Here is a 27,004-nt window from a genome sequence, read left to right on the forward strand (position 1 = left end):
TTGAATGTCAATAAAAGCAGAGCGATTAAGGACTCATTCAGCACAGCCAGCACTCACCGGTGGTCCTGGAGGTCCCTGAAAGCCCACTGGTCCTCCATCTCCTCTTACTCCTTTAGTCCCCACGCGGCCTTTACGACCATGCTCTCCAGCTGGCCCTCGCTTCCCCTGGCTTCCCTGAGGTCCTGGCTTACCCCTATCCCCAGCCTTCCACACACAAATATCAGTATTATACAGTATATACAATATTAAGTCAACTCTGAAAGTCACATTCGTCTTGGCACCGAGAGGCAGGATTGGAACTCCACAGGGAGGCGCAGATGTTGAAGAAAACTTGCTGCCATTTGTTACATCTGCACATACAAGTTTTCTAATCTGTTACAGCACTTAACTAGACTGGGGTAGAATCTTGGCCGTGTACTTTGCAGTCACAGTGCCATCATATAAAAGACTTAAGCCCAATCCTGCTTCACTCATTGCCCCTACCACATAGCCCTACCCCTCCAATGTGTATGTTCACATCTAGGTGTAGGGTGTCGTGTTTTGTGTTGAGATAGAGGGGTAGGGTGAAGTGTTGGGGCTACATGACCCTCCAAGCGGAGGTTTTTCAGAGACACTCCAAACAGAGAGATATGAGAAAAAACAAACAAAAAAAATCGGCAAGACAGCTGAACAAGAGACCTAAGAAACCCACAAATGTGAGAATTTTCTCTGTTAAAGAATTACAATAACCACCGTTTTATCTTAGCTTAATATCATTTCAATGTATTTTGTTATTTTTCTTCATGACAAGCATTAAAAAATGCTAATTTCTTGTTAGCTACATTTCCTGTTCCACCTTAAATAGTCCAGATGTTCTGATGTTTGAGACGACAGAATGTAAATGCTGCTCCATTTAAGGTGGAACAGGAAAATGAGAATGAGAATGTGGCAGCTGAAAACAAAACAGCTGACTTCAGCTTCATCTCACTGAAGAATCAGGGGTGGGTGATGATAAATAATTGCCCCCCTCTTTGAAGGCGTATGATGCCCTAAATGTAACTAAAGCCCAGAAGTGAGGAGCTGAACTTTACCCTCCTCTGCTGCCACTGCGGACTGGCAGGGTCGCTGACAGAGCAGTGCTAGTAGCTGTTAATGAAGTGATGCTCTTTTTATTTGAGGGTCCCATTTCAGAGGGAAGATTTCACCCACCACCCCTTCTAACTCAGTTTCTTGGGGCAAAGTAAGACACACCAAAACAAGGGGTAAATGTAAAGATAAGAAATGGGATCGGGCCTGAGTAAGACCAATCAACTTACAGCTGACCAAGCAGAGTAAAATGTAAAGGAAATCTTACCCTGCCTTTTGGGCCTTTCTGTCCATTTTCTCCCTGGATGAACAAACAGAAGTTAAATGTGAGCAACGTAAAGCACATGTGCACAAGAACTGTAATGAATTAGTGCTTTATTACCTTCTGCCCTTTTACGCCTTGAATTCCTGGAATACCCATGGCTCCCTGTAAGACAAACAAGCAATGTTCTTAGTAGATGAGGGGTCAGATGAGTTTTGCTCCAAACAAATCTGAAGTCAGACAATGTATAATGTTTATTTTTGCAGCCGTGCTGAAGTTTTATGAGGTAAAGAATGTGAGGCAGGTCAGAGCACTCGCCCTCGATTTGAATGCTGCTGCTACACCTGAATCTGAATGTTATGGGATAATTATACATGAGTTAAAGTGCTAAACACTCAGCTGCCTCTTACTTTCAATGTAGCACGTTATGCAATTAGGTAATAATTTTCATGTAAGCATTTACACTTCAAACAAAAGTTAGCTTAACTAATGAAAATATCTTAAATGTAGTCAAAATAGCTAATATTTCTTATTATGAAACTTGTAATAATATTATGATAAGATCATTTAACTCATTTGTAGACATTTTTTACTTGTTTTGGGTCATTTTGTATTATGATAGTGTCTTATTTTTTGTTTTGGCAGAGGGTTTTACATGTTTTAAGCTTTATGTCCCAAAATAAGCAAAAGTATCTTCATTATTTTTCAAAATAAGTAATCTTCCAACAGAATAAAACACTTTCACCAGATAAACCGACTTAAAAGAAGTAAAAATGTCTAAAGATAGGTTGAATAATCGTATGATATGCTTACAATGGTCTCATATCAGACATATTAGACATATTGACAAGCTTTAAGATGTTTTCCCCTGCTGAGATAAAATTGTCTTGGTGTGCGATGCCAGTTTGACTCAATACAGAGCAAAATAAATGTTTATATTGCATCTTTGGCTGACACAAAAAGTAATGAAAATGTGTTAGTCTACTTCTTATGTTCATTTAGGTCACACAGTGACTGAGGGTGTTTTAGAAAAAATTCTAATGATAATCGACCAAAAATCATAAAACTGAAGTCAGAACTGGGCATTTTAAAAATTCACAATCCATGCACGGCAGGTGGCATCACATGATCAATGAAGCTTTAAACTAGAGCACTCTGTGCACATCTTTAATGAGTGGAAAAGTAAAATGCACAAATAATAGTCAGATAGATGTGAATAGATATGGGAATTGACAGAATATTGTGCTGATATACAGTTCAGGGCAAAAGTCACAGATCACACTTCTAATCAAAATGGCTTTTAAGTTTAAATTAATTTTTCTGGGGTGGTTCTGAAGAGATTAGATCTAAGATAATAATAATGATCCCCTTACATATGGAAGTGAAAAATAATGCTCCAGAGAAAATGTAACTCCCAACAACCACCTGGAAGAGCTGGTAGATACCAAACCTGCCCCCATCAGATAACCTGCCCTCTCTCTTTGAGAGAGAGGAAAAAATCAAGCTGCTTCAGATCTGAAAACATCCACTGTGGGTCTGAAAGGATGTGTAGCTGATCAAGAAGAGCCTCACTGAGAAAAGGAAACGGATACCAAACAAAGAAGCTGAATGATGGACTGACCACCCCAGAGTCGAGTCCAGACCTCAACACCACTGAATGGGTTTGATTACTTCAGAAGTAGGGGGCAGTCGTGGGCTGGAGGTTAGGGATCTGGCCCTGTAACCAGAAGGTTGCCGGTTCGATCCCCAGCACCGACATTCCATGACTGAGGTGTCCTTGAGCAAGACACCTAACCCCCAACTGCTCCCCGGGCGCCGTGGATAGGGCAAGTGTGCTCACTGCCCCCTAAGTGTGTGTGTTCACTAGTGTGTTTGTGGTGTCTCACTTCATGGATGGGTTAAATGCGGAGGTGGAATTTCCCCGGTTGTGGGATCAAAAAAGAATCACTTAACTTAACCAGCTTCTCAGACTGAACTTTGGAGGTGTGTCTGCAAATTCTTTGAGGAGCTAAAAGTGAGTCTCCTGAAAAGAATGGAATATATGTTGAATTGAAAAGTGAATAATTTGAACTTAATTGCCTTATTTTACAGTCGAGGTTTATAGAAATATAGTAATCAAAATCAATCTTATGTTCAAGTGTACCTTCAAGTGTTGAAACTGACTTATTAATTTTATTGATTCATACTGTTGATGCCCTACTGTATATCAACCACAGGCTGATACAGAAATCGTTTGACTCATTCTGTGAAACCTCAAGGAGAATTATTTAATGTTGACCGAGTGGAGCATTTACAGCTGCTTTAGCGGCCCATAGACTCACAGACCAATCATATGCATTGTAAATCTCACATGTGACGCTACTCAGGCAATCAAATATGTGCATTACAATGAGCACTAAGACTACCGAGTGAGTGATGCCACACAGGGGAGGGAAGAGGCGAGAAACAGCAGTCAGAGAAGAAAGTGAGCCAGAGGGAAGTTATTTCACATGTCGTGATCTAAAAAGAGAAAACTGACAATAAAATGTTGTTGAAATGTTACTAAACTATACTTTATTTGATTTGACATTCAGTTGTTGACTGTATAAGATATTCCTACTCAGCTACTTCAGTAAACAGTATATAGCACTGAATCATGATGCAAGTCAGACATTATGATGTTCCGGACCTTCGCTTGAGGAAATTTTCTCTTACTGGAAATGATTGAATTTTAATTAAATACCCCAGTCCTATGACGTGCAATAACACATGACAGGATGCACTATGGAAAAAGTGATTCTCTTGAAATTATTGATGAATGTCTAAACTCCACAAAGACTTCTACTGCTTGATCTTCAGTTTGTGGAAAATATCTGAATGTTAGACTGAAACGGAGGGCTGGTCCTGGAAGGAAAACACAGTCTCAGACACTGTGTAGTGTGGCTGAACTTTGAGCCAGCTGGCTGCGTGCAGCTGAATGCAGAGACAGACAGACGTGACACCACCGTTAAAACATTTGGGGGTTCCGAACTGTCAGATGACCACGTGCACGTCCATGCGCATGCGGCGAACGTGTGTGTTTGCACTTTTGTGGTCTTGGATTCAGCACCTGCTCGTCAAGACTACTGAAATGGATCATGTGCCAGTGATTAAGCAATTCATTGGCGAGTTTCAATGTAGGCTAAACTGACAGGCTATCGGCTGCTGTTCGATGGTAAATGGCTTGAGGATGTTGCTGTTAATATTAAGTGAAGATATGTCAAGATATGCATGCACCTACAGACATCTGAGCCTGAAAAAATGAGTCATACTGAACGAATTTTGCTTCACGGGGACTCTTTTTCTTCGATTCAGCGAGATTGGCTTATATGAGAGCATGGAAAGAGGAACTTGAGCATGCCTGAATACGGTACTATGATGTGATCCTGCACAGTGGCAGTGACCCCTGCTCCTGTCAGCAGAAATCTATGGACACAGAAAAATGTAGGTGGTGATGATTCTTTACAGGACTTTGATCTACTTTAAGCCCTTCGCTTGACCTGTCTGGGAGCACAACCTCTGCTAGCCATGTGTCCCACTATAAATATCTTTATTACAAGAGCACACGATGTTCCACTCAGCTCATTTTCATTTGAGAATATCACCAGCTAGCACACAACAGAAAAGCTGTAGCGCTTCATTTGAAGGCTACCTACATAAAGACCTTATTACACATATTAATAAGCATCAAATAACATATTTATAGAGCAAGACTTGAGTATTTATGAACAACTTATGTTATTAATCGCAGATGTTTCATGATGTCAATAACATTGTACTGACCTAAGGGACCTTAAACTAAAGTGATGGACAAGTTGTTTTATTTATAACACTGTTATAACTGTTATCAAATGATGGCACTTATAGACAATGCAGAGGCCTAAATCGAAAGACTATATCAAAGTTATACATTCATAAGTACAAAAGTTGGGTTTTTAAGGTGTTTACCCTCTTAAAATGCAATTAATGGCATAAGCTGTTCATAAATACACAACTACTGACTTTATAAGTACATAATTCATTACTTATTCATGTGTTATGAAGTCGTTATGCAGGTAGCCTTCAAATTAAATGTTAGCAGAAAAAAAAAAGCTTTTTGAAGATTGAAGATTGTTGTCCAGTGAGTTCAGTGAGCTTTTACAGTGGTGGGATGAGTAGAGTTCGTTACCTTTGCGCCCGGTCGTCCAGGTGATCCAACATGTCCCTGATGATGAAATACCATATTTGAGGATGAGAGAAATGCTTTATAGAAACTGAACTCACTTCACATGGCTTTGGAACATCTATTCCAAACACTCACAGTTCTCCCTGGAGGCCCAATAAATCCTGGTCTTCCTGGCTTTCCAGCGGACCCCTTATAACCTTGCAGGCCCTGAAGATAACATTGTGTAGATTTACCAGAAGGCAGAGTTTATGTTCTCTGTGCCTTAGTACCTCAAGGGAGCAGCAAAAATATCCAGGTGATGTTTAAAGAGCCTGTGTTTGATAGCAGATCTTCTGAAAACTACTTACAGTGCGTCCTTGAGGGCCCATGTTCCCCGGAGGCCCCTGATCACCTTTCTCGCCCTGTGTGAAATGCAGTCAGCAAGGTTATATAGCCATACACTATAAGCTGCATTTGGTCAGGAAGATGTTTTATGAGGCAGATTGATGTTACCCTCTCGCCAGCCCTTCCACTTCTACCATCAGACCCTTGCAGTCCTTGATAGGCCTGCAAGGAAATGAATCTGAGATTACCACCAAGCTGGAAAAAGTGAGCAAAGGCCTGTAGAAGTAGGAAAGGTGTTGCTCAGTTTAGTCGTGAGCACAAAATATACCTCAATGCCAGGGTCTCCATCCCTCCCAGGCAAACCTGGATCTCCAACGATGCCCTAGGAAATCAATACCGGGTATTTAACACAGGTATCCCAGTGATTTTTCAAATTTTATGCATAATTCAGTGGTAAACAGAGTCATATGGAGTGATTTGATGTTGAAGGCTTTATTCTGGGGAAACCAGAAAAACCACATTAAGGGCCAAATTAAGAATCCTAGCAAATCTGTCGGCCAGCTGTTTTTTTCTCATTTTACTTAAATGAGCCATTGTTTATTCAACATGTGTCTAAACTGCAACAACAAAATAGACATTGAATACTTATTCAACCCTTATTGAAAAGTAATTCTAAAGAAAAATAAATTGTTTTTAAAACTGCCCTGCGATGGACTGATGACCTGTCCAGGGTGTATCCTACTTTCTGCCCGATGACCACTGGGATAGGCTCCAGCACCCCCCAGAAGGAGAAGCAGCTTAGAAGAGGTGTGTGTTTTTAAAACTACCTATTTTTTGTGTAAACACTGACCCATAGAATATTGTTGGGGAAAGGGGGTTGTTGCACTACACTCTCAGAAAAAAAGGTACTAAACTGTCACTGGGTCAGTGCCCCTCTTGTCTCTGGGGTGGGACCCTCAAGGGTACATCTCAGTAACTTTAGTCAGGGAACATAACTGAACCATAATCCACTGAAATGATATGTTCTAAGCTGTACTGACTCCACACATCCCGTCTCGCCTCCAGGCTTTTATTCTACTGTTCTGTTTTAAAACATTCGGTTATGAAAAGGTACAAATACAAACTTTTCACCTGGAAAAACTGATTTAAGGTTCATGAACAGACCTTAGAACCACTGCTGTACCTTTGAGGAAACATTTACACTGTTTGTACCTTGATGAATGAAAACTGTACCTGAACAGAACCTTTATTTCTAAAAGTGTGCATGCTGGGGACTGTAGTGTATCTCAGGGTGAAACAAGATAATAATAATAAAAAATTAAGGAAATTAAAATAATTTAACAGGCCGAATAGGATTGTGCCATGGGCCTGACTTGGCCTGCGGGCCTTGTGTGTTGACACATGGGGCGTAGGGTGTTGTAAGGCAAAATAGACCCTAAGAAACATATCTTTTCACACTAACTACTACTTACCATGATCAACATTACATATAAAACCACAGAAGACACGCGTAGGTTCACTGGTGTGTTTGTATAGCAAATACAATAGCTATAACTGTTTTGTAGACATCGTGACTTCTGTTTGTTTGTCTATATTGATCCATTTCACACCAAAATACTCTGAAAGTCTTTGTTTACATCTCAAACATTGAATTATGTAGTAATGTTGAATAAGCAGTGGAAATCCCCTTTAACACCCTGCCATTTATTTATAGATCATGATGTTAAGCGTATGTCTACCTTCTCTCCCATGCCTCCAACTCGTCCCTTTGGACCTAGAATTCCCTGTGTAAAGTGAAAAGGTCACAGGTATTTCCAAATGAACAGTGGAGATTGTACTACAGAAGTGCAACATATCACTGCTGTTGGAACAAAACCTTGTATCTCTAAAAAGGTAACTTTAAAGGAGAAGGAGAAACTTTCTTAAAATCGAATGGAATCAAACGGAGAAATATTTTTCCCCAAGTAAGTTTAGATCTTTTCTGTTGATCTGTTCATCATGAAATTTTGACATAACATAAATGGCAACTGCCTATTTCAAATGAAGAACAACAAAAATTGAGATATGAGGTTTTGTCTCAACAGCAACAGTATATATATATAAATATATAGAATATAACAGGTGAAATATGTACCGGCTTTCCTTTCTCTCCAAGCTTTCCTCTCTCACCAGGATCTCCCACAATGCCCTATCACAGAGTAAAGAGACAACACTCCAATTAGGACAGAGTTAACTATTATACAGAGGTCTATGGAAACATGACCATAAAATGACCTTTTTCAAACCTACATTCTCAAAAATAAAGAGACTACACTGTCTTTGGGGCATTGCCCCCTCTTGTCACTGGGGTGGTTCCATCAAGGGTCCATCTCAGTCAGGGAACATAACTGAACCATAATCCACGAAATGATATGTTCTAAGCTGTACTGACTCCACACACCCCGTCTTGGCTTTTTTTATTTTATTGCTCTGTTTTAAAGCATTTGGATATGAAAAAGTACAAATACAAACTTTTCACTTTTTTCAAGTTATTTAAAAATGTACCTGATGTACCTTTATTTCTTCTATTTCTAACTCTGTACAGTAAACTACAGTCTGCTATATCACATCACTTTGTTGAAATTAAAATCAGGCGATCAGGACACTTGTTATCTCAAAGTAAGGGACAAAGCGAGATGTGTCGTACGTAAGTACTGATGATATGAACATTAGACTGCATGACTCAGTGTAGTCTGCCAAAAGCTGAATATTTTTTATGTTTATGCTTTATAAACTAATATTGGAGCTGTTGATCAGTCAGCTACACGCCCCCCCACCTCATTTAGCGTCCATCTTACACTTAACTGTGATCTGTTTATTTTTTAGCAGTATTTTTCCATTTCCATGTATCCTAAAGCATTATTTTCTACCACCTGCTTGTTTTGTGCTAGCACTCAGCGAAAATTATTTCTTTAATAAAACATATCCCATAAACCTAGCCCTCTTCATCGCCTGACCCTCAGGTGCTGCTTGCTGTTTGTGTAGTGAGAGCTAGAGTCAAAAACATATGCTTATGAGAATTCCTCTGTGGAGCCATCAGCATTAAAATGAATCATTGGGCAAGTAATGCAGACATAGGTGACCTCAAAGGTGACAGATTTTGGATTTAAGAGTGGCCCAGAGGTCTTAAATGTCACTGTGGTAACTAATGGTGTACAATGTGCGGGAGCCTCCAGCCCATTTCCAAACCTGCAGGCCCCGTGGTCCTAGAGGTCCTTCAGCTCCGGAGAAGCCCTCCTCTCCCTTTAGAGGGAAAGAAATGGGAACTATGAGATGTTTGCACCATGCAGAGCGGACACATGGCTTTTGGGACAGAAACAGAAATGGTAACAAATTTACCTTCACTCCTTGATATCCAGGAATCCCCCTATATCCCCGATCTCCTGACAAACCCTGGAAAAAGCAACGAGGAGTGAATGAGTCACTTAATAGCCACAGGAAAAGAATGGCTTTAAATGATGTTGTAAATATTTTTAATTTCAGTTTTACTTACCTTCTCTCCTGGCGCTCCGGTCTCACCCCTCTCTCCAGGAGGCCCTCGTACTCCCTGTGGTTGTTAAGAGAGAAGAACTATGGAAGGACTGAGCAAGACAACATATGCATGCTTGCATTCAAGCCATGACAAGTTGTGTAGGCCATATATTGTAAATATGGACATACATATATTAACAGTCTCCTGTCTAATTTCTGTGTAGAACACAAACTGAAAAACATTTCATTGTGATTTTTCTGACTAATATTGTAACTGCAATTTTAATTCTTTTTTCTGTAAATTAAGGTTCAGGCTTTTTTTCTGCCAGAATATCCGCAAAAATATAATTTTTTTTCTAGCTTGAGGCTTGACCCCTGAATGAAGTGTGTCAGATAGCTCGTAAGGCCCAATCCCATTTCTTTTTTTTTTTTACACTACCCCTTGCTTTTGAGTGTTACCTTGCCCCTTGGAACTGAGTTACAGAGTTACAGGGAGCAGCGACTGAAATCTTCCCTAAGAAACAGAACAACCCTCAAATAAAAAGAGCATCACTTCATTAACGCTGCTAGCGCTGCTCTGTAGGCGACCCTGCCCGTCTGCAGTGACAGCAGAGGAGGGTAAAGTTCAGCTCCTCACTGCTGGGCTTTAGTTACATTTAGGGCATCATGTGCCTTCAAAGAGGGGGCAATTATTTATTATCACCCACCCCTAATTCTTCAGTGATACAAAGCTGAAGTCAAATATTCCCCAGTTTCTTGCTGGAATTTTCCAGTTCCACCTTAAATGGAGCAGCAGTTCATTCTGGTGCTTCAGGCATCAGAACTGCTGGACTATTTAAGGTGGAACAGGAAACTTAGCTAGCCAGCTCCCGAGACATTAGCATGCTGTCAGTGATTTTTTATGCTTGTTGTGAAGGAAAAAGACCAGAATACATTGAAATGGAATTAAACTAAGATAAAACAGTGGTTACTATAATTTGTAACAGAGAAAATGTTCACATTTGTGGATTTCTTTGGTCTCTTGTTCAGCCATCTTATAATTCTCTGTTTGGAGTCTCTGAAAAACTTCAGTTTGGAGGGCCATGTAGCCCTAACACTTCACCCTACCCCTCTATCTCAACAGAAATCAGGACACCCTACCCCTAGACATAAACAAGCAAAAAAGAGGGCTAAGGGCTCAGTGGTAGCAGCGAGGGGTTGTGATGTTACAACGCATGGAGGTTTGGTTGCCACTGATTGATCTAACTTATATAGTTCACAAGCTGTGTGTTATTAGGTTAAATTTCCCTTCTTAAAATGTAAGACATTTTTAAAAATGTATGCTATAATCGCAGCTCTTGTCATTTAAAAATTGCACTCTTTCTCTTAAATTGTAAGAGAAATCTCTTAGATTTCAATGTAAAGACGATGTCTTACCTTATGGCCTGCAGCGCCTGGTAAACCTTTCAGTCCTTTAGGTCCTCTGTCACCCTGCAAGAGAAGATTCATCGTCATCACTGATGCATGGAAGCAGAATGTCAAAGGCCACGATGATTGTGATCGTTTACCTCCTGGCCATGCAGCCCTCTCATTCCCTTCTCTCCTTTGATCCCGGCTTCCCCCTAGAGGGACACATTCAACCTAGTTCAGCTTTCTTTCTTTCCTTCTGCAGTAGATGCTCTCACAGATAAGCCTTACGCAGATCAACCCAGAAGGGGCAGTATAAAACTATACAGCATGAATAAGCAGCAGTAGCAAATATAGATAACAATAGGACATGAGGCCTTACCTTAGGACCAGGCTCTCCTATGTTTCCATAGTCCCCAGTGTCTCCACGTTGTCCCTACAACAGGTACACATTGATTCGAATGCAGAAATCCACCAGCTGAAATATAGCATTGCATCTAGTCTAAACAACTAAAGTCACTGGTGGAAATGTTGGTCCTAACTTGCCAATAATGTTGACCAGCAATGTAAACACTGCAAAAAATGGTATCAAGTAAAATGATCTTAAATATGGTCAAGAAATCTAATATTTCTCCTGTTGAGATGGTTGTAGGCCTGTTTTAAGATTATTTAACTTATTTCTAGAGATTCTTTACTTGTTTTAAAGGGTAAAATCTCAAATTATCTCATTATATTGTCAGATAATTTAGCTTGATTTAAGAATTGTGCTTGAAACCAGCAGAATTATCTGCCAGTATAGTGGGATCGTTTTACTTTACTAATAAAATGACATAGAACAAGTAAAAAATGTCTGGATAATTAGATCATTTTATAATAAGTGAACAACCATCTCAAAATTGGAAATGTTGGATGTATCGACTAGATTTAAGAATATTTCACTCGACAAGAGACCCCTTTTTTGTATAGTGAAGAATATGGATTTACTTAAATATTCTCACAACAGTGTCTCAGGGAAGAATTTGTATCACAGGCTGCCTAGAGCTGCTTTTAAACTTACACAAATGCACACAGCTGCCAGATGTTTTGGGAATGATTTTGCCAGACCTTTACATTAATCAAAGGCTAATGAACATCATAAATGCTAACTCTGACACTCTGTGATACCTGCTTAATGACTGTAATGAGGTATCTTGTGTACTTAACGACTGTATCTCGTCTCATAACATCTATAATAATGCTGACATCCTGATCCTTTCAGCCTGGGTGGGCAGATGTCCAACCTTTATTCATGTGAATCTGATGTGAACTGACATATATTTAGCAGCTATTAGAATGCCTCGGTGGCACGTTACTGATAAAATGGACCTTAAGTGTTTCACAAACGAAGCCAGCTGTGTAATTGGCCCTGTTTGTTAAGCCCCCCCCCATGTAATCACTTTCAGTCATAAACAAGCACTTATTCACTTAGCGCCTGTTAGTAAGGAGCTTCACTTGAGAGCAGTTCATCAAAAGCGAGCCGAGTCTGGCCTGTAACGCATACGAGTGGACGGACCTTGGGAAAAGAAGTCTTTGTAGGACAGTACAGCGAGTATTTGGTGTAGTCTGAGACCACCCACTACAGCGGATATCCAAGCCGGGTAGGAAATGCACTCGATGGCCCCCCAGCAGGGCATCAGTAAACACGAACCTTCCCCACTGCAAAAAGTTAATCAGGACAGATGTGTACCCCCTACAGCGCACCGGCTGCTCTGCATTCATCATAGCTACAGCTGTCTGTCTGCATGAAAATGAGACAGTAAGGAAGTAAAGCAAAGAGACAGACCTCTGACAGTCACTCTGCTGGATTGTAGCCCTCGAGGCCCAGCACAGTTTGGAGGTTTGCCTGCTCGTGCTCACCTCATTCAACTCAGCAGTTAGTTACCAGGTTAAGAAGTCAATTGCCAAACTATTCTGGGCTGCTGTCTAGCGCTGGCTTGTTATTTGGTTCAGAAAGAAGCTTGTTGTCCATATTCGGCTGTTGTATCTGTCATGCCAGTGTAACGTATTTTCCCTGTAAATAAAGATCATGTTCGCTGAAGCTCATGCTGCCTGAGCCATGTTTTAAAGATGGCCTTCTGTTCCAACTCACCACTGAGAACTGGATGCTGATCAAAGACGTAAATTAGTCATAACTCTGGAGTGGAAAGAATCATGTCTACCGCCCAGGGTTGCTCAGGGAAAAAAAAGCCCACATAGGCCAAATGTACACAAGTAATTGGATCCTGATGCAATGTGCAATGTCCTCTAATTAAGCCGATCGTGAAGCATTCTCCTGCGCATTTTGCAGCTTACTGTCTGGCTTCGCTCACTCTGAGTTAGTCTGACTTTCCTGTCCGACCGTTTTTATCACTTGTTTGTCGATTCCACCTCCGTTCAAATGCTCAGAGCGAATGCACTGAAAATAAGAAGACACAGCAAAGTATAGCAGTCAGCTTCAGTGTAAACTGCAGCTTCTGTCACAGAACATGGAAGAGCTGGATCTCAAGCCAGAAAGTCAATTTCTCCCTTACCGCTAGAACCAAAGTTCCGATTCTTTTCCTCTGTGGTCACTGTTTCAAAAAGATGTTCTTGTCTATGAATCTGCACGGGCCAAGAGCTGCAGTGGCACATGTTACTGTTTGATTTCCTCTCCTCAACGTAAGGCATCCCTACTCTTGCCTGTCTCCTGAGTCATACAGTGATGAAACCTCCTGTGCGGGTGATGAGATGCTTTGCCATCATTATCTACAAGTTATGGAGGGTTAATGCAGATTGCATCCAGTGTTCCATGACCGCGATCCAACAGCTCAAGCATTAATGGCACCTTGTGTAAACAGGGGGTAATAAATGCTGATTGATGCTGGACTGCCCTTCCGAAAGAGCAGCCGCAGTGTTTACCGTCCTGAGACCAGGCCTGCTCCCAGCTCTGTTTCCATCATGCCTTCGCTCAGCAATGCTTCCACTGCCATTTTCCACAACTTCACTCCCTCTCACTGGCCAGCTCTGCACTCTCTTTCTCTCTCTATCCCTCTCTCTTTCTCTCTTGCCCTCTCTCCCTTTATTTTCAGTGTCACTCCACCTTTCATGACTCTGCATGTTTGCTCAACAGTCCCAAATGAGCCTCTATTAGGAGCCCAATTAGCTGCCGCTAACTGCTGTGGCGTTTGCCCAGTCCAAACGTGGTGGAATCCCACGTGGAGGTGAGAGATTTCAATGAGGTTTCTTACCCAGTTCCCCAATCGTCCTACGTCTCCTGTGTTTCCTGCCAGACCCCTGTGACCCTGTAGGGAGTAATGGGTGCGGTCAGAGTGGCCAAAAGTTAGAGAGAAAGTGCTTTATAGGTTTAAAGTCCGACTAACCTTCTGTCCAGCACGTCCCTGGGGACCTGGTTGCCCGTGCTGGCATTTACATGTGGCTCTGCCTCTGCCAGCGGTCAAACCGATCTCAGCATATCCTCCACACTGCAGAGGGGAAAGGAGAGCAGCAGTGATAGGGGTGTAAAATGCATTTTGGAATGTTGTATTTGACTATATTCTATTATAATAATAATCTTTTTTTGGCCAAAATTTACAGCTATTTTCAAATTTCAAATCAAGTTTTAATCAAAAACAAACAGATCCCCAATTTTTTAAATGATTGACCATTGGCAAAATGATAAAAGACCTCCCAGCCAATCACTGCCATCTCTAAGCACTTCTTCCTTTGTGATGCAAAGAAAAAAGTAATTGCAACAAACCTGCTATGAGAGCAGTGGCAGCGCTAAAAGTCTGAATTATCATTATCCTCTTAAATGTACTTTAACTGAAGGCATTGTCAGCTCTCTTCTATTCAAATGTACTCATGTATATTCAGAAGTTTGTAGAGGCCATAAGCCGTGGCTATAATTAGCTGGATTAGTAAATTAAATTGTGCTAACTTTATCTTGCGATCACAAGACAGCTCGTTATCTCAAGATCACAACTTTGTTATTTTGAGATAACACAGTTAAACTGTTATCTGAAGACAACATTATTTTGAGATCTTGAGAACCCAAGATATTTAACGCATTATCTCAAGATAATAACTGTTATCGTGAGATAACTAGATAATTCCTTATCTCAATATAACTTTGAGATCACAAAATATTTAATTCATCTCAAGATAACTATCTTGACTAGTTAGTTAACTCATAGTTAACGCATTGTCTCATAAAAATAACTTTATCTTGAGATCACAAGACAGTTAACTCATTATCTTAAGACAGTAATGTATCATGAGATCACAGGATAATTAATCTTTGATCATTATCTCAAGATAACTTTATCTTGACGGACATAGCATCAGTAATTAAGAGAAGCTGGACTGTTTTTGCAAAAGGTCAATTCTGAATCGTAACAAAGTATAAACTATTTGAATCGAGGTTGTAACATTTCATCATGCACTGAATTAGGGGTTTGGCGATATGGCGAAAACATATCATGATACTTAAAAGCCATTTCACGGTACATAACGTGTATCATGATATTTTGACACATACACAACACAGTAGTAGAGCTACATATAAAAACAGCCAATAAAACTGTGAATACAAACAACGAAATATTCACTGTTTCACCTACTGCAGTGCGCTAAATACAATGAACAAGACTAATTATGATCTCTTTATAATGAAGTTAGTAAGTGGTCAGTGTTCTGTAAATACAGATTATATCTACAGTATAGTCAGGAAAGCGATAACTAGAAAATACCGTCATTTATACAACAGTTCGTTCTGGCCACGCAAGCTGATTGGTTGAGAGGCGTTCGAGCATCACAGGGTTTTCACAAACACTGTATCACTCTGCTGAGATGCTGTTGCTAAGCAACAACTTTAACAGCTGTAGGAGATGCTCAAGCCATTTAAACATTTTAACTTCTTACTTTCTTACACAAACAGAAAACAGACACTTTTAAGATCACATTTGACCGACAGCTGATGTGGTCAGACTCTGAAGATGAGACGACACTAAATTCCCAAACTGTTGTCACCACTGAGCAGCTTTTCAGTCAGCAGCTGTGACAGAAGAACAGCTAAACAACCTGGAATCAGCCAGAAATGAACTCAATACCATTCGCCAAACGTGTCGTCTGATCTTCAGAGTCTGACCAAATCAGCCTGAGCCATAAAACTGCAATAAAAAACAGAAAAGCTGCTCAGTAGTGATGACAGTTTGGGAATTCAGTGTAAGGAGCTGGAGAATGAATTGTGGGTTGTGCGGCGAGTGGGTGGAGCTTGTTACTCTGACGTAGCAACAAGCTTCTTGTTATGCAACTAAAATTTGGCGGAAAGACCTGCAAAACCCCAGTATACCAAATGGATCTGCTGATACTGCAGATGGTGTGGACACACACACACACACACACACACACACACACATACAGTATTAGCAGCAGTTGACTCACCACATTGGAAAGCTCACAGCAGCCTTCAGAGTAGGCCTGGTCAGCATCACAGGAGACGTGCATCTTCTGCAGGTCCACCTGAATAATCACAGGGCATCAATGTGTACATATGAGCAGACACACAATGTAGCAGGCTGTGCATATGAAGGCATACTTAGCAGCCATTACAGCACCTTAATTTAGCCTCCATCACACACATGGCTTATCTTGCCAACCTAAAATGCTCTCCAGAGCTAAACAGGATTTGTTACAGTGTTGGACACTGTAATACTGAGCCTAACCCATTGTGAGCTATAACGGATGGATGCAGCTGGACTGAAAGAATTTTCTAATGATTTACTCTGATCACTGGTTTTCCTTTTCCTTTATATGTATAAAAGGTTCCAAGCAAGCTGTTTTGGAAATAGGCTCCTATTTGGGTTGTTCAAGTTTGCCATAGGCGTAGTTTCGGCCTCCAGATGGATACACAGAGTTCCAGACTCAGATACGACTAGCAGCTAATCTGAACTTCATGTTTCCTTCAACATTAAATCTCGCCATCACCCGCTAAGCGGTAACATAAAAAAAGCTAGTGACTGCGACGAGGCGCTTGTTTGTGCGTGAAAATAGTTTCTGTTTGAATCGCAGGTTTGAGTTTGTAGTGACATCACAGCGAATCCCATTGTTGTTAACAGGCTTTCAAACATGGTAGGAGGTCTGTTTAAAAAGCACATAGTACAGACATGACAGTTTTTCATGTCTTTCAACACACTAAATAAGGAACAGAGGGAAACCCATCTTTGCTTTGATTTCAGTATAGAAACTATATGCTATATAATGAGAGAGGTGCACTGGCTAGTTTACATGTAAAGTCCAAATCACTTTAAGTAGTGCTCTAAGGCAGCGTTACACAATTCTGGAGTAACTGTCTCCTGGTGATTATTCCAACTAAGCAGCTAATCCACAAGCCTTGTGGGAGTTGAAGTCAGTGTTAAAGCAGGAAAAAACATTAAATTGTGCGGACTACAGGTCTAGAATCAAGAACCACTGCACTACACTCTCTGAAATAAAGGTACTAAACTGTCACTGGGTCAGTGCCCCTCTTGTCACTGGGGTGGGACCCTCAATGGTGCATCTCAGTACCTTTAGTCAGGGAACATAACTGACCCATAATCCACTGAAGTGATGTGTTCTAAGCTGTACTGACTCCACACACCCCGTCTCGCCTCCAGGCTTTTATTCTACTGTTCTGTTTTAAAACATTCGGTTATGAAAAGGTACAAATACAAACTTTTCACCTGGAAAAACTGATTTAAGGTTCACAAACTGACCTTAGAAGCTCTTTTGCACCTTTGAGGAAACAATTACATTGTTGTACCTTGATGAATGAAAAATGTACCTGCACAGAACCTTTATTCCCAACAGTGTATGGAGAATTCATTTTCACAGAGCTACATTAGTTTTACCAGCGGAGCATCTGTAATGAATTGTAAGGCATTTCCAATTCATGTGGCACAAAGTATTTGTATCTGTGTTATGTCTCCAAATGAACTCTCCAAGTGACATGGACATGGATTAAGCCTAATCTTGGACAAAATTTCATGGTAATTCAATTGAGGATTACGATTTTAATCTATTCTTTGTCCCCAAGTGAAACTAATTCAGCTTGAAAAAGGCTCAGTTTCTGCTGGCCCCAGCCTGCAAAACAGCACAGCCCTCAAAGTAAGCCTGCAAACAATGCAAAGTCACATTTCTCAGCCGTATAGTAGAGAGCAAGAAACCTGTCACCACAGTCAGAGGCATTAACAGTTAGAAGGTCACTTCCTTCTATGTAATATAGCACCAAATATTATCTTTTATAGTGATTTTCAAATCGTAGAGTCACAATGTGGGGGAAAGTGTTTTTGTCTTTTTCAGTGAGTAGCCTATATTTTTGCCGCACAACAGCAGAGCTAAATGAATATATGGCTGCTGTCGGAACAAAGCTTTTCAGTTTTAGTCATAATTTGAAAATACCCATTTTCCTTTACATTGATTGTAAATTTCATATGACTGGATCAAAAGAAATGACCCAAAATTACCTGGAAAGACTTCTGGTTCCATTGACTTACATTAAAAGTAAAGTGTGTTTTCTCCTTCTCCTGTAAAATTACTATTTCAGAGATACAAGATTTTGTTACGACAACGGCGATATTTTAAATAAGATGGTGGATCAATACATTTTTTCACCACTAATGCTGACAAATACACATTCAAAGCTTTGAGTCTGTTTTAGCTACATGCCACTATCTGGTGTCGACCAGAGGAGGATGGGTTCCTCTTCTGAGTCTTGGTTCCTCTCAAGGTTTCTACCTCCTGCTCTTAGGGAGTTTTTCCTTGCCACTGTCGCTCATAGGGGCTCGGACCCGGATTTTTCTTTCTGTAATGCTGATTGTTCTGTAAAGTTGCTTTGTGACAACACCTGTCGTAAAGAGCACCATATAAATAAACTTTCCTTGCTTGCTTGCTACAAACATATACAAAGTACGAAGAACTATGTTCTGCTTAGCTGTGCTGCACAGGCTCTTGCTTGCTTTAGTGTCATTAATTAAAGTGATCACATGACTACACTGCCCTTCTAAGACATTTAACAAGATTGATCAGACAAATAAACGTTATAAATACAGAACAAGTGTTATTTTATCATTTTCTATTCCACAATCTCACTAAGTATGTAGCAGTGTAGGCCAGCAGTGCCCAGTCCTGGTCCTGGAGATCTACCACCCTGCACAGTTTAGCTCCTACCCCAGTCTAACACACCTGATCCAGGTACTCAAGGCCTTCAGGGGCGTCTGACTATAAGATCCAGGCGTGCGGGGGTCTGAACTCTCCAGGATGGTAGATCTCCTGGATGAGGATTGAGCACCCCTGGTGTTCACCAATACATATGCCATTCTTATATTGTGTTCAGTAATGAATGTGATTGAGACAAAAGCAGTCTTGATTAAAAGTGGACTGTAAATGTAAGGACTTTTTATATCATTTCATCAAATATTTGGTGAAACACTACTTGTACACTACTTGGGTCCTGCCATGTAGACATTCAGGAACTCCTGCTATTACATCCTAGATTGCGATGGGGCTCCAGGTGCATCAAACTCAAAACATTAAAAATCTCAACAAATCTGTGGGCCAGAGAAAAAAATGTTTTATTTTCATTTTATTTCATAATTACTGTCGGGCTATAACCCCAACTGGCCATTGTTTATTCAAAATACGCAAAAATCTCAGCAGTAAAATACAGGCACTTATAATAGACCTGGAAAAATGACATGAATACTTCAAATATTTCAAATTTAAACGTCCCCAGGAGCTCCGTCTCTTAAACCCAGCTATTTCTTGAAGTAGACAGCTAGCATCCTTTACTTACTGCCAGTAAATTAATGTTTATATTAATACTCATGTTTATAGCTTATTTTTAGTTCATGCTGGTTAAACTGCAGCTGAAATTCAGCTAGTGCATTTGGTGACATGACTGGTGTAGAACTGAGGTGTAACCCACTGCCCCATAGACTGTTGTTGTAGGAGAATCAGAGCATGCATTATGTTGCATGCTGGGGACTGTAGTGCAGCCTATTGTCAAACAGGCTTTATTATAGTATATATATATAATATTAATAGAAAATTAAAATACTTTTGTGGGCTGGATGGGATTGTGCCACGGGCCTGATTAGCCTTGTGTTTGGCACATAGGCTGTAGGCTTTATGTGAGGAAAGGCGTGTTTTCAGACAAACTGGTTGTTTCTGAAGAAATTCTAAACAAAGTGAGCCAGCATGCACGTAAATATTTCAGACCTAAATAACAATATTGACTTTGACACTTACAGAGACAGAGCGGTCGCCAACGGCTCTCTTGGCGATGGAGGTGTAGCCGCGGCGGATGAGTGGCCTGGGCTCGTCCAGCGGCTCAGCACTGACCTCCTCACAGTCCACCAGCAGCCTGGCTTGGTCCCCCTTGACGCTGAGCGCCAGCTTGTGCCACTCTCCGTCAAACAGCTTCTCCACACCGTGGAAGGTGCGCAGCATCTGCGTGCCCCCGGGGCCGCTGTAGAAGAAGTCTAAAGTTCTGGAGTCACCATGAAATCGCAGTCCTACCTGCTCCCGGCCCTCAGGATCGCTGACCTGCCACAGGTTCCAGGACTGTTTGGCTGCATCCTTGGTTATTTTGAAGGTGGCAATGATGGAATAATCGGCAGGTAGGCCGTCTGGGTAAGCGTCACTGGTTAAACCAAAGGAGATTCAGGGAGAGAGTGAGACAGATTAGCAGAGGTGTTTGGGTTGGAAATGCTATAATCTGGTGCTGCACAGCCAACACTGTAAGTGCAAATACAATAACAGTTGTGATCCAGCACAACAAATACAACTGGCAGACAAGCAAAACCATCACCAACGCAGGTAACTGCGGCTTTGCTTTTGTATACGGTGCTTTGAGGACTCTTAAAGCTAAATCTCCTCGTTAATCTAAACCACATGCTCTCCTTTTGCTCAGCTGGGTTGTTTATGGTTCGTTTTGCCGCTTGTTTGTGTATTATAGCTTCTGTGCTTTTTTGGGTTTGTTTTTAAGATGAGCCAGTTTGTTGAAATTAGCAGTTAATGCTTCCAAGAACAATGAAGCCCTTGCACAATCTCCAAGGTTTGAGGGCCGATATGCTCGGAGGCCCAACTCAACCCCCTCTTGTTTTCCTCGATACTGTTGATCGCATTTTGTCTCCACACTTGGTGAACTGAGTTACAGTATTGTGCTTCTCTCTCTCTCTTTCTCTCTCTCCCTCTCTCTCTCTCTCTCTCTCTGCATATGTAAACATGGCTTCGTTGTCAAGCTGGGGGAGTTCACTGAGGACAGCTTGGTTGGCCCACACACAAAAAGGAAAGACCCAGCACATGGAGAAACTACTGCTGTGCCTGGGAGGCGTGACACTAGTGCACTGTAACATGCTGTGGCCCCAACAACGTATTAAAATGTACTCAAGATTGTGAAGCTGCAGGGCTTTCAAGGACAGCCGTACTTCTTCAAAGCTGACACTTCCCTTCGATTCCTTATGTCTGTATGAAATCCCATATATGAATTTTGTTTTCTCAGCATTGCAACTCATCAGCAAATCCGGTGGCAAGTTCGGCAGAAGGAAATAAAAGCTATTGTTGCACGCAGTGGAAAAACAAGAGCAGTGGAAAATTCATTCACTGAAACAAAATAATAATGTTTGCGTTCCTCCTGGACGCCACATGACTACAGTTTAGCCCACGGGTGTCAAACTCATCCACTACAAACCTCAACAAATCTGTGGGCCAGAGAAAAAAACGTTTTTATTTCATTTTTAATTAACGTTGTGCTGTAACTTCAACGGGCCATTGTTTATTCAAAATAAGCCAAAAAAAAATCAGCAGAAAAACACAGGCACTTGTGGTAAACCTTGAAATATTACATGAATACTTGAAATATTAAATATTTAAACATCCCCAGGAGTTCCATCTTTTAACCCTACCTATTTGCTTGAATTAAGCCTCTGGTATCTTTTCTTTGCTGCGAGTTCATTAATACTCGGGCTCCATTTCTGAGCTGCTGGGTGTTTATAGTGTTTATAGTGTTTGTTTTTAGTTTATGTTGGTGGGCACCTGGTGCATTTGGTGATATGACTGGTGTGGAACTGTGTAGCATTGTGTAGAGGTGTAGCCGCAAGTCCTATAGATTGTTGGGGTTGGAGATTAATATTAATAGAATATTATGTATTACACTGATGAGGCATAACATTCTGACCACCTCCTTGTTTCTATGCTTACTGTCTATTTTATCAGCTCCACTTACTGTATAGGTGCACTTTTTAGTTCTACAGTTACAGACTGTAGTCCATCTGTTTCTCTGATACTTTGTTAGCCCCCTTTTACCCTGTTCTTCAGTGGTGAGGACCCCCATGGACCCTCACAGAGCAGGTACTGTTTGGGAGGTGGATCACTCTCAGCACTGCAGTAACACTGATGTGGTGTGGTGTGTTAGTGTGTGTTGCACTGGTCTGAGTGGATTAGACACAGCACTGCTGCTAGACTGAGAATCGTCCACCAACCAAAAATATCCAGCCAACAGCGTCCTGTGGGCAGCGTCCTTTGACCACTGGTGAAGGACTAGAGGATGACCAACACAAACTGTGCAGCAGCAGATGAGCTATCGTCTCTGACTTTACATCTACAAGGTGGACCAACAGGGTAGGAGTGTCTAATAGAGTGGACAGTGAGTGGACACAGTGTTCAAAACTCCAGCAGCACTGCTGTCTCTGATCCTTAACCTCTAGGCAACACCTACACCTGCTCCTAAACCTAACCCTAACCATAATGTTGTTGATAATCAACATAATATCACCAGAAAGTTTGATAATAATATTAGTATCTGTAGATCATCTATAGGGAGCCATCCAAATAAAGTGTGACCAAAGCATTTTATAAGCAGCAAATGCTATAAAAGCTATACATCTGTTCTCACCTCAGCTGAGTGAAGGGTTAGATAGCCGCTACCATAAGTAACCAGTTTTTATTCATTAATTCTGTATATGCAGATTGTGAACATGAGATGTTTGTCTGTGATTTTCTATGTGGTAGCCTTCAGTCAGCGGCAGTGTTCTTTCTATGTGCTTCTATGGATTAAACAGCTGGTTTTGAAACCTGACCAATGAATATGACGCAGGCTCTAGTAGAGATCAGGCATCTGGTTCTCATGCATATGTACAAATAATGTTAGAAAGAGGCTAATTAGCATATCATAACATGATAATTTACTATTTGATTTTTTTTTAAGTTGCATATGTGATTTTTTGTTAAGGCTGAAAGAAGTATCATTACTGAGTGAGGAGAATAAACATAGGCCAAAATATGGTGAGCCTGAGCTGCTGTGAGTCGCTCTGTAAATGCCTGAAATAACCATTAAAAAAGTCAGACGTCGGGTCAAATTTTGTGGGGGGTTTTCAGATCACGTATTTATACATTAACATTATGTGCACAGACTCAAAAAGAAGGTCCGGCTCAATGATTAAATGTCAGATCAATATATTGCTATTGTCGGAAGAAAACCTCATAACTTTACAGGAGAAGGAAAAAGTATACTTTACTTTTAATGTAAGTCAATGGAACCAGAATTTTTGGGGGTTTTTTGGGTCATTTCTTTTAGTCCGTTCATCATGAAGTTTACACACAATATAAAGGGTAACAGGCATTTTCAAATTATGTCAAAAACTTACAAACTATTCCTGACAATAGTAGACAATTCATTCACGTCCACTGAATATGCATCCTTCACCAAATTTGACTGGGTTCTCTTTCAATTATCAGATTCAGCCAGTTGGGGATGGGGGTCGAAGCACCACCCACATTACTAACGGTTCTTTCACATGCAGTTACATATTTCCACCACAGAGGTCTCCAAATCTCCAAAACTTACATAGTGTAGCTTTTTTGTTTGTGATGATTCACATATTTAAACTTACTGATCCGTCCAAAATACACATGGACAAAAGTACAAAACAATAATAGCAGCCATTGAGATGCCTGAATTTTTGTCTATTTTTACAGATGACAGTATGTCATGCAAACTAGCGCTACATATAATACACTAATCTGGCCGCCAGTTGTTCAAATACCTTATGCTCTTTCTGAGGTGAAGGGAGGGGTTAACACGGTACGCTACTGCATCTGGTTCCGATCCCTCCACCCGCCTCACTCCTCTGGACTCCGGCAGGCGGAACTCTTCCAACAGGTCATAGCCTAAAAATAAACACATACAGGGAGCTGATGGTACCAAATATATACAGAACCAGGCCGTTTGTCATCTCCTGTGCTGATTAGAGCTATGTGCTGTTCCAAGTCTATATTGCTTAACTACAGATACGCAGAGATTACAGGAATCAGGCAAGTTGGCTTTATCTGTCACTCCGTGACTGAAGAACGTGTAACAGGTTTCATCGTGTGGAAGACTTCTGGAGGAACCAAGCTTCCCTTTGTTTTAAATTCAATCACTCTGTTGCTCTCAATGAGACTATAATAGTTCTAGCTGAGTTTATGGAAATATTTTCAGGCACAATTTAATAGCGTCCTGGCAAGTTAATTGCAATCAGTGCTGCAGCCAAGAACATTAAGGACAGCCAACAGATTCATGCTATTTCTATACTCAATAAGGGAATCATGACAGGCCCAAATGTGACACAGTCTACTTTATGTAATCTCATGGGTCAACCCGACTTGATTATTTGATCAAATAATCAGTTTTAGTGGATGAAAATGACTTGACTTCAGGGCAAATGTGCTGAATTATTCAGAAGCAGAAGGATTTCCCTCATACTAATCAGATGTATGAGTAATGGAAGTGCAATCGTGGAGTGGACTGAAGTATGTGGCTCGCTACTGCCCTCTGCTGGATGAAAGATCCAACATCTGAAAAAAGGGTAACACTTCATTTAGAGTGGTCCGTTGTAGATGATTAATAAGTTCTTAATAGGTCAACAAGTAACACATCAACAACACATCAGTGAAGCAGACGTAGTGAAGCATCTCAATACACTGAAGTAAATATCTTGTAGATGTTCTGTTGATACATTACTGACGTTAAATATGTGTTGTTAATATGTTAATTCCATTATGCAAAACCTGACCTTACCAACCTTACCCAACATCTAACCCTCAACCTGGCTCTAAACCTAACCTTAACCTCAACCCAAAACCTAATACTAACCCTCACCCTGGCCCTAATCCTAATCCCAACCTTAACCTCAACCCAAAACCTAATCCTAACCCTCACCCTGGCATTAATCCTAATCCTAACCTTAACCTCAACCCAAAACCTAATACTAACCCTCAACCTGGCCGTAAACCTAACCTAACCTTAACCTCAACCCAAAACCTAATACTAACCCTCACCCCAGCCCTAATCCTAACCCCAACCTTAACCTCAACCCAAACGTAATACTAACCCTCACCCTGGCCCTAATCCTAATCCCAACCTTAATCTCAACCCAAAACCTAATACCAACCCTCACCCCAGCCCTAATCCTAACCCCATACTTAACCTCAACCCAAAACCTAATATTAACCCTCACCCTGGCCTTAATCTTAACCCCAACCTTAACCTCAACCCAAAACCTAATACTAACCCTCACCCTGGCCTTAATCCTAATCCTAACCTTAACCTCAACCCAAAACCTAATACTAACCCTCAACCTGGCCCTAAACCTAACCTAAGCTTAACCTCAACCCAAAACCTAATACTAACCCTCACCCCAGCCCTAATCCTCCCAAGGTGGTTTTTGTTGAAAGAACAAGATGGTTCTTCTTAACATTTGGGTTGCTGACCCCTGATCTAATTGATTAAAGAAAGGATATAGAACTCCGGCTTGATTGGAATGAAAACCTGCAGCCACTTTGCATATAAAACTGGATAATCTCAGTTTCAGATAATCCCTCCACGGCACACCTGATCCAGCTAATGAAGGGCTGGATCATTGGTTTGTAATCTGGATCAGGTGTGCAGACTTCCCAATCCCAGTTTTGGGATTTGACTCAATGTTTTTGTATTTTACCAACACTACACACCTGACCCTTTTCACAAAGGGTTCTATATACAACCATCTACAAAACAATCTCCATCAATCTGAAGAACCATTTCATGATGTAAAGAAGCCTTTAATCATGCAAAGGGTTCTTTGAGAGTTCATGGGTTTTCTTTACTAACGAATCCTTGAAGAACCCTCTTTTTCAAGAGATTGTGTAAAACCCTTCTCAAAAAGGTTCTATATTAAAAGTATCTACAGCACATTCTCCATCAGTCTAAATAACTTTTTCGTGATGCAAAAAACCCTTGAGTGTTCATGGTTCCAGACAGAACCATTTTCTTTACTAATGAACCGTTGGAGAACCATTTTTTTTAAGAGTGTAATGTGAACTCTCCAGATTTCCAGGTTGAATATAATCATTATAGTATATTATTTTTTGCCAGATGTCGTTCTCTGTGTTTCGTTCTTTTCATAACCGATTGTTTTAAAACAGAACAGTAGAGTAAAAGCCTGGAGGTGAGACGGGGTTTGTGGAGTCAGTACAGCTTAGAACATATCATTTCAGTGGATTATGGTTCAGTTATGTTCCCTGACTAAAGGTACTGAGATGTACCCTTGAGGGTCCCACCCCAGTGACAAGTTAGTACCTTTATTTCTGAGAGTGTACGGTATAGCACAGTACAGCACAGAAGGTCCTAATCCCAGTCCTGGTGGCTGAGCACTGTACACTTTTGTGTAGTTTGTCATATCTAGTACATCTGATTCAACATATCAACTGTGTAAAATAGGGGAAACACAAACATGTGCAGAGGGGGCACCAGGATTGTGGCTGGAAATGCCTGTTCTGCAATAAAGGAATCAAAAAGAATATTGTGTTCAATATAATGGTGTTCTATATGAGATCTTCCTAATCCTAATCCACCCTGCTTCTTTAAGGGTTCTTTAGTGAAGAAAATGGTTCTATAGAACCATGAACACTCAAAGAACCCTCTGCATGGTTAAAAGGTTATTTTCATCATGAAAGCGTTCTTTAGAATATAGAATGGTTCTTTTAAAAAATTTTACGATGTCAAATTGTTACAATAGAAGAACCCTTTTTGGTGCTACATAGAACCCTTTTCAAAAAGGTTAGATTTAGAACTACCTACGGCACATTCACCTTCAATCTAAAGAACCCCTTAAAGCTAAAAAGAACCTTTTAAATATGCAATATGTGTTCATGGAACCTTTCTTGGCTTAAGAACCCTTGAATACCCATCTATTTTAAGTGTGTAGCTAAACAGTGTGTAG

The 27,004-nt window shown here is 40.8% G+C and overlaps 1 protein-coding gene across 1 annotated transcript in view; it reads right to left on the reverse strand.

Annotated features, from left to right (window-relative positions):
- The window catches only part of zmp:0000000760 (collagen alpha-1(XXII) chain), a 36,698-nt gene that overhangs the window by 8,651 nt on the left and 1,043 nt on the right, over nucleotides 1–27,004 (reverse strand). The window contains exons 2-22 of the mRNA XM_037538257.1: nucleotides 23,810–23,933; nucleotides 20,013–20,406; nucleotides 16,170–16,247; nucleotides 14,108–14,209; nucleotides 13,976–14,029; nucleotides 11,113–11,166; nucleotides 10,892–10,945; nucleotides 10,761–10,814; nucleotides 9,367–9,420; nucleotides 9,213–9,266; nucleotides 9,063–9,116; nucleotides 7,969–8,022; nucleotides 7,574–7,618; nucleotides 6,163–6,216; nucleotides 6,003–6,056; nucleotides 5,858–5,911; nucleotides 5,646–5,717; nucleotides 5,514–5,549; nucleotides 1,448–1,492; nucleotides 1,334–1,366; nucleotides 58–204 (exon numbers count right to left, since the gene is read on the reverse strand). Coding sequence (XP_037394154.1) covers nucleotides 58–204; nucleotides 1,334–1,366; nucleotides 1,448–1,492; nucleotides 5,514–5,549; nucleotides 5,646–5,717; nucleotides 5,858–5,911; nucleotides 6,003–6,056; nucleotides 6,163–6,216; nucleotides 7,574–7,618; nucleotides 7,969–8,022; nucleotides 9,063–9,116; nucleotides 9,213–9,266; nucleotides 9,367–9,420; nucleotides 10,761–10,814; nucleotides 10,892–10,945; nucleotides 11,113–11,166; nucleotides 13,976–14,029; nucleotides 14,108–14,209; nucleotides 16,170–16,247; nucleotides 20,013–20,406; nucleotides 23,810–23,933 — 1,670 coding nt within the window. The remainder of the gene's footprint in view (nucleotides 1–57; nucleotides 205–1,333; nucleotides 1,367–1,447; nucleotides 1,493–5,513; nucleotides 5,550–5,645; nucleotides 5,718–5,857; nucleotides 5,912–6,002; nucleotides 6,057–6,162; nucleotides 6,217–7,573; nucleotides 7,619–7,968; nucleotides 8,023–9,062; nucleotides 9,117–9,212; nucleotides 9,267–9,366; nucleotides 9,421–10,760; nucleotides 10,815–10,891; nucleotides 10,946–11,112; nucleotides 11,167–13,975; nucleotides 14,030–14,107; nucleotides 14,210–16,169; nucleotides 16,248–20,012; nucleotides 20,407–23,809; nucleotides 23,934–27,004) is intronic.

Source organism: Pygocentrus nattereri, chromosome 5 (genome assembly GCF_015220715.1).
Source record: "Pygocentrus nattereri isolate fPygNat1 chromosome 5, fPygNat1.pri, whole genome shotgun sequence".
Taxonomy (NCBI): Eukaryota; Metazoa; Chordata; class Actinopteri; order Characiformes; family Serrasalmidae; genus Pygocentrus; species Pygocentrus nattereri.